This window comes from Camelina sativa, chromosome 10, assembly GCF_000633955.1.
Source record: "Camelina sativa cultivar DH55 chromosome 10, Cs, whole genome shotgun sequence".
NCBI lineage: Eukaryota > Viridiplantae > Streptophyta > Magnoliopsida > Brassicales > Brassicaceae > Camelina > Camelina sativa.
This window is the reverse complement of record NC_025694.1, coordinates 20,068,967-20,075,998: the sequence shown is the minus strand read 5'-3', so window position 1 is coordinate 20,075,998 and position 7,032 is coordinate 20,068,967. Positions and strand designations below refer to the sequence as shown.

The 7,032-nt window shown below is 34.7% G+C and overlaps 2 protein-coding genes and 1 long non-coding RNA gene across 4 annotated transcripts; 1 reads left to right on the top strand and 2 right to left on the bottom strand.

Annotated features, from left to right (window-relative positions):
* On the bottom strand, positions 3-1,141 carry LOC104719438 (the record flags this gene model as incomplete). Its single annotated transcript, XM_010437376.2, has 1 exon — positions 3-1,141. A coding segment is annotated over exon 1 (1,101 nt), but the record flags the coding sequence as incomplete, so codon positions are not given.
* On the top strand, positions 2,464-2,919 carry LOC104719437. The gene is made up of 2 exons (XR_756603.1): positions 2,464-2,504; positions 2,605-2,919. It is a non-coding gene; the product is annotated as an uncharacterized LOC104719437 (long non-coding RNA).
* Positions 3,958-6,156, bottom strand: LOC104719436 (uncharacterized protein At3g27210-like). Of its 2 annotated transcripts, none has more exons than XM_010437373.2 (3): positions 5,553-6,156; positions 4,642-4,725; positions 3,958-4,525 (listed from the first exon to the last, which is right to left on the bottom strand). In XM_010437373.2, exons 1-3 carry the CDS (start codon positions 5,731-5,733, stop codon positions 4,131-4,133), a joined length of 660 nt encoding a protein of 219 aa, XP_010435675.1. In that variant the 5' UTR covers positions 5,734-6,156; the 3' UTR covers positions 3,958-4,130. The 2 variants fall into 2 exon arrangements, with proteins under 2 accessions (XP_010435675.1, XP_010435676.1); XM_010437374.2 differs by having other exon boundaries at positions 5,549-5,623.

The window sequence follows — 7,032 nt, the reverse complement described above, 5'->3', positions numbered from 1 at the left end:
AAGTCTCCCCTCTTCACCCTTTCCTTTGCGTCCTTATCCGCCGGATAATCCAACCAGAACAAACCATCGTCCGAACCGCCTTGCGGAAGGTTTGAACCGTCCGGTTTTATTGGGACGGGGTTTGATTCGTTCCCTTTCTGGAATAAAAGGGCACCATTTGAGAAAAACCACTCGACAGAGGAAGGGAGGAAATCTTCATCCGGATGCAAATACACCCACGGTGAATACGTTTTAAACAGTAGGCTAGTTTGATCTTTGCTTGGCATGCTAGACAAGCCAAATCTTGTATTATTCAAGCAGAAGAGAGGAGGTGGAGGTGGAGAGAAGTTTGGCCGCTGGCAACTGAATGTCCCTGTGTACACGCCCGTTGCTTCTGTTCCTCTGTTGGCCGGTCTCATGCTAGAAATGGTCAGTTCTTCTGTCCCCCAAACCCATGTATCGGCTTCACTCTTTTCTGTAAGATCGGATCGAACGCAGCTTATAGATTCTTGACTTAAAGATGGCTCCAGAGGAGAAGTAGTGACATATAGACCAACCGCTTGGTACTCTTTGGGACATAGGGGCTGCCAAAAGTACGCAGGACCGTCTTGCTTGATAATCATTGATGTAGTGTTCATGACAGCAATGTAGCCAACGGGTGGCCTCAAGCTATCTCCAGACACGTCTCTTGCAGCAAGAACCCAGCCGAAAAGCTGACGGTTGTTGGGTTGGGCATAGAAGCCAAGCGTGAAGAAGCTGGGAGGAAGGTTGATAGGTTGATAGATAGTGAGCCCCATGCCCTCGTACGTCCTCCATACTTGCTTTGATGTTGAGGTTGAGATGGAGACTTGGATCACCTCGAGACCTCCCAGATCTATCCTTCCTTTCCCAAAATCACTCTTATCCGAAGGGATTACAGGTAAAGCAGATGGAAACTTGAAGGCTGTGTCCACAGGTAAGCTTGTAGACAAAAGAAATGGATCCGTAGATCTGCTCTCATCTGTGGAATTCAAAACGGAGTTGGCTCGAACTTGGATCCAACACACATGGCTAAGGCAAAGGCTAACAAATAAAATAATAAGAAATGGGAAAAGTTGAAAGCCTTTTCCAATAGATGATTGCATTCTACTTTCTTTAGTTAATTGAAGAAATAGAGACTGCCCCAATTATAATCTTTTAGCTATGCCAAACCCATCGTCAACCTCTCTTCTCTATTATAGTAGTACCTTTTTAGTCAAAAATAAGAAAGTCTTTGTATTTGGGCAGGTTAAATGCAGTCAGATATATTTATAGATATCCTTCTCCTTTGAATTTACAGTTTTTTTTTTTTTGGGAAAATCCATTTATAGCACCAAATTATATAACTTCAGCATAATGGGAAGGGGTTTGACTAGTGTTTATACTTACTATATTAATTGAGAATTACAAATATAAAATTAATCTTATAAAGTGTGATAAATTACATCTGTGATGTCATTGGTCTTAAGACAAATGTTTAACTTTTCAGTAATGATAAATATGTAATTTAAATATTATACTAATAAAATCTTTGAAATAATTATTAGTTTTGGGTTTGAGTCCCAGTTTTGGGATTTAAAAATAAGATTTTATATTTAAGTATACAATATGATTATTTTTATTTTTAATACCAATATTTCGAAGATTATGTTAATATTTTAAATTATGATTATCTAATCATCTTTCTTTAAAATAATTATTCTTTTCCAAAAAAATATATTTTATCTCACTAATTAATTATGCACCAAAATTACTAATTATTTTTTTAAAAAAATTGTAAATTAATCAGAATTTTAAAACTAAGATTATATTTTCAATATACAATATGATTATTTTTAATAACTATATTTGGAAGATTTTGTTAAGATTTTAAATTATGATTCACTTATCTAGTCTTTATTTTATTTCATTTACAAACTGTTTTGAATTATCAGATTAATACATATGATTAATAAATATGTAAATTTTTCTGTATATGTTGTAATTTGAATTTTTTAAAACAAAGATATATTTCTAACAAATTCTCGAAATGGGCATTTTCATAAATACCCATTTTTGTATGTCACTTGTCAAAATTATCTCTTTATGTTGTCTATTTTTAAAATACACATTTTTAATATACAAAATAACTAAATTCTAAATCCTAAACCCAAATATTAAACTCTATCCCCTTAAAACTATACCCTAAATGTAAAATAGAGAATTAAAACCTAAAAAAATTACAAAAATTAATTATATATATTTTAGTTATGTAAAAAATAGCAAAAATGAAAATGTTCAAAAAAAATGTATATTTTTGAAAATGATTATCTCAAAAAGGGTATTTCTAACAAATTATCAAAAAGTGTATTTCTATCTAAATTTATGCGGTTGATATATTAATAAATTTTATTTGCTCACAATTACATTATTATAATTACTACTTTAAAATATTTCACAAAAAGTGATGATGCAAATACAACCAACCAACAATACATATCAAAGTGTCAAACAAATTAAAATACAAGGTAATTCATCTTCTTTTCTCATTCTTAAATCATTGAACCTCTCAATTTTGTTTGAGAATGTTTATAGAGTCTTGTTTGTTTCTTCGATTTGCTTTGGTAGAGAAATTGAACGAAAATGGAATCTAACGAGGAAGAAGCCAAAATAGCAATGGATATGGCTGAGAAGAAACTTTCGGATAATGATTACAATGGAGCGAAGATATGCGTTGACAAGGCTAAGAATTTGTATCTAAACCTTGATGGTTTGAAGTTAACTCCGTTATGAGATTCATTTCTCCTTCTTCTATGTTGATGATTCTCGGTTCCTATCTCAGTTTGATCGATGAATGGAATTGTACATCTGTGGGAACTGAGTTAACAATGCTAGGAGGATTTTGTTGAATAAATAAACGCTTATAACTGAGGTCTCTGACTATAGATAGATCGAATCATGCTATTTTGCTCTGTTTCCTTTTGATTATTCACACATATATATATATATATATATATATATATATATATATGATGTGTGCTTGGTTGTGATTAATTTGCTAGTTGTTCTGCTTAGTAATCATACGTCAATAGTCATGTATTTGAGTTTGAATGATCGGTTGTATGAGTTTCATGTACACAGTTCTTCTGTTATTGAAACTTGTTTGCAGCACCCAGGAATATTAGGAGGACCAAAGAATGAAGCATCAACTGTAATTTCTCCAAAGCAATATTATAAGAGAAGATTCAGAAAGGCAATGACTACTTACTTCCTCATGGTCCCTGATCAATGGTCTCCGCTTACTGTCGTTGCTAATGACTCCAGATCTGATCAACCTGAAGAAACCTCTCAAGCCTGTACGCAAGCAGAGTGATATAAGGAATCATCATATTGTAAAGTGTGTTTTGGGTCTTGTATAGATTTTGGTATTAGGGAAGACAAAGAAGGAGAGAAGAAGTAGACATATACTTGCATACATGTAATTGTAATAGTTTAGTATCAACCAAGTTTATGATCAACCATTGGACCCATGAAATTTCAAAGTTTCTTAATGAATTTCTTAATATAACATTTTTCAAAATTTATAACAAAAAAAAAATCTTAAGCAACTTTGTTAATGACCAACCAATAGAGATGATCGTAAATACAATAGAAGTATAGAACTAAAAGAAACGCTAAACATCTTCAACTAAATGATGATGCAAGCTCTCGATCTATAGGCAGATATAAATGTATGATATGACATAAACTATTTTTGGTCATACCATGGCATGGCTGTATCACATTGCATTACTTCCGCCAGACACACATAACACTTGATTGTCTAAAACCCCAACGACTTGTACACATTTGGATTCGATTACTCCCAATAAAGAAAATTTTCACACTAAAAGGCACTTGGACGAATTAACGTCGGAGGTTCCGCCTCTCTCTTTGTTGATCATTTGCAAAATGAAATAATCTTATGAAAAAAATAAGGAAAATGCAACTGTCATAACTCATAAGCTAGCATTATGAGCTGAAAAAAGAACATTATATTGTTCGATCCTTTGGAAAAAACAAGAATAAAAGACAAATTAAGGAACATATTCTGTATAAAATGTATAGTAATTTAATATTTAAGTTTTTTGTTCTTCTTCTTTTGTTTTGTCGTTTTAGCGTTGGACGTCAATGGGGGCATGAGTCATCATATTCCGTCGGCGATCAGTGAAGCTACTACAGGAAACCAAACGCGGAACGCAGCCACCGTGAGCAGCGGATCTCACCCTCTTGAGCTTTTGTTGTCTTTCTTTGTTGTTATTATAAGGAGTGGCCGGGGCAGAAGATCTAACCGGTGTTCTTAGCCAGAGACAGGCTCTTGATTTGCCTTCCGCCACGTAATTGTCTTCCTCTTCATCCTCGTCTTGCGTCTCTTTGAAGAGTTCGAGGAGTCTCTTTTTGTTATCGATTGGATCAGACTGTTCTTCTTCATTGGTTTTCTCCTCTCCTTGAGGAGTTTGGTCGCAGAATTTGTGATGGACCGGTGTTGTTCCTCGCGACGGCGTAAATTCTGCCCGCGGTAACTCAAATTAACCTTTTCCTTGTAAATTTTTATTTTTATTTTTTTAAAAAATATTATATTAAGAAAAAAGTTTAAGATGTAAAAGAGAAAAGAAACGTACGTACCACCATCGACGCTCATGAAATCATCTTCACAGTCCGAATCAAGCCACCCCCTTGAATCGAAAAATATCATCTCCTCTTTATCACCTTAAGAAATCATCCAAATCATCATCGATCGTTATTTCATAAAATAATTAATAAATAAATGTACCACAAAATAATAAAGAGAGGGTGATAATTTTAATTAAATATGGTAGGTTTTGTGTGAATGTACCGAATTATTTGCACACCTAAATACACGGTCGTAAATTTCTAGGAGTACATCTATTCTTATACATAAAAAGAGAGTATGCGATTAATAAATAACATGAAGATATAATCAATCTATGGAAGTTGCAAGTTGAAGACTTGAAATGTGGTCCATCATCACAAATCTCTCGCAAACTGTCTGTGCCTTGAAGACACTCTTAACCTCTATCGTACGTTTCAGCGTTGTCCATGTGCTGCTAAATGCTACTAGCTAGTAATAGATAGACCCGGTTGCACATTTACCTATGTTTTTTTTTTTTTGTTAAAAAAGACTGCTGAACAATCAGACCAAACACATTTACCCATGTTTAAAATTATATGATCACCATCGTCATATACAAGTCATGATGACAATTTTATCAAATAATGGTCACTTGATGTATAAGTATTATACGACTTTTATACTTCATATGACTAATACTAGTATATATTTGTGCCTAGCTGGGTCTAAAAAAGCAAATGACTTTACATTTGTCGGCACTAAAGCAACCAATCGATTACAGCCATTAACAAAATTAATTTATATAAATATATTCGTAAATTATTGTTTATAGTCTAAAGATAAAACAAAAAAATAAAATAATACTTATTATGGAAGAAAAAAAAAGCGGATCATGATGAAGAACTAAAGAAAACGCAAAGAATGAGGGATCATATATACCAACCAGGAGGAGGGGAATCAAGACGAGCGGAATGAATGGGAGGAGGGTTGACGTTGATGGTGGTGGTGGGGGAAGAGATGACGTCAGTAGTGAGGGGGGAGATGAAAGCGGCAAGCTTAACGACGGAATCAGAGGCGGCGGAGGGGCTCTTGTGGTGAGAAGAGGAGGAGACACAGGAACCCATATCTGAAGAGGATTAGTCACGAGAGAGAGGCTTAGATCAATGATGTGGTTTTAGGAGAGAGAGAGAGAGAGAGAGAGAGGGAAAGATGGGTTTAGAGAATCTTAAAGGCATAGAGAGAGATAGAGAGGGAGACAGAGATAGAGAGAGATGGAAGACGAAGAAGCAAAGAGAGAGAGAGAGAGAGAGAGAGAGAGAGAGAGTAGAGTAGAGTAGAGAAATGGAGGAGGGCGAGGGGACTTCAAAGTGAAGTAAATGGGAAGACGAAAAGGAGCAGTTTCCGATTTGGTAAGAGTCTTTAATTAATTGTGCCCCTCCCCTCCCCCACGTCCCGTGTGTATTCATTCATATTTATAGGTTTATGGGCTCTTATTAATATATTGGTCTTCGTCTTCCTAAATAACCCTCTCATTCTGTGGCCTCCCCCTTTCTTTCTTTCTATTATTCTTTTTTTTTTATATACTACTACTACTACTACTATGTAGCACTATACTATGTGGCTATGTGCATATATAAATCTTCTTATTTTCCTGATTTATTATCATATAGATTTTTGTTTGACTCATTCTTACATTTTGTTGTTGTTGTCGTCGTCCATGCTCTCTCAAGTGTATATGTCGCAATCACATCTAGTTGAGAAAAAATATGTAGATTTTTCCGGTTCTGATCAATAAGTTCAATTCATCAACTTTTTTTTTTCATAATAAAGGGACACCTAATCATGATTGATGACCCCAAAATAAATTCCATAATGAAATAAGTAAAGGAAGAAAAGAAAAGTCATTACATTAGAAAAAAAAAATGATTGGGCCAACTGCATGGTTTGGGTGGTATAAAAATGGCTCAGTTCATTAAGGATCCATCAAACTTCAAAAAGATCGACACAAAATTTATTAATATGGCCCAGTTCTCCACAAATTTTATTAAAGAGATTTTTTAAAGCAGGAATTAGTTAATTAATGACGATAAAGCCACGTCAACATAAAAGCTGATGCCACATCATCACGCTGGGGGAAGCCCGTCTGGGGTAGGTTTGACGGTATTTTATAAAGGGAAGATCGATGTCTGTCGCCGCCGTCGATGCTCATGTTGTCTGTCTCCGGAGTCCGGACTTATTATGGCTTTCACCTGATCGACTTCTCAACTTTATTTCTTTTGCTTTGCTCCTCATCTGAGTGCATCTGGTTTCACTTTCCTCCACGTACCTCGGAGGTGGCGTAAGGTTATACTACTAGCTCTTTTACAATTAAACTCATTTCCTCATCTTTATTGATTTTTTTTTTTTTTTTTTTTTTTTATTTT

Coding starts and splice junctions, on each gene's coding strand:
- LOC104719436 (XM_010437373.2), bottom strand. CDS start 5,733: ATGGGTTCCTGTGTCTCCTCCTCTTCTCACCACAAGAGCCCCTCCGCC. Junction 4,726..5,552: donor TCTTGATTCCCCTCCTCCTG/GTTGGTATATAT, acceptor TGATTTCTTAAG/GTGATAAAGAGGAGATGATA. Junction 4,526..4,641: donor TTTCATGAGCGTCGATGGTG/GTACGTACGTTT, acceptor TACCGCGGGCAG/AATTTACGCCGTCGCGAGGA.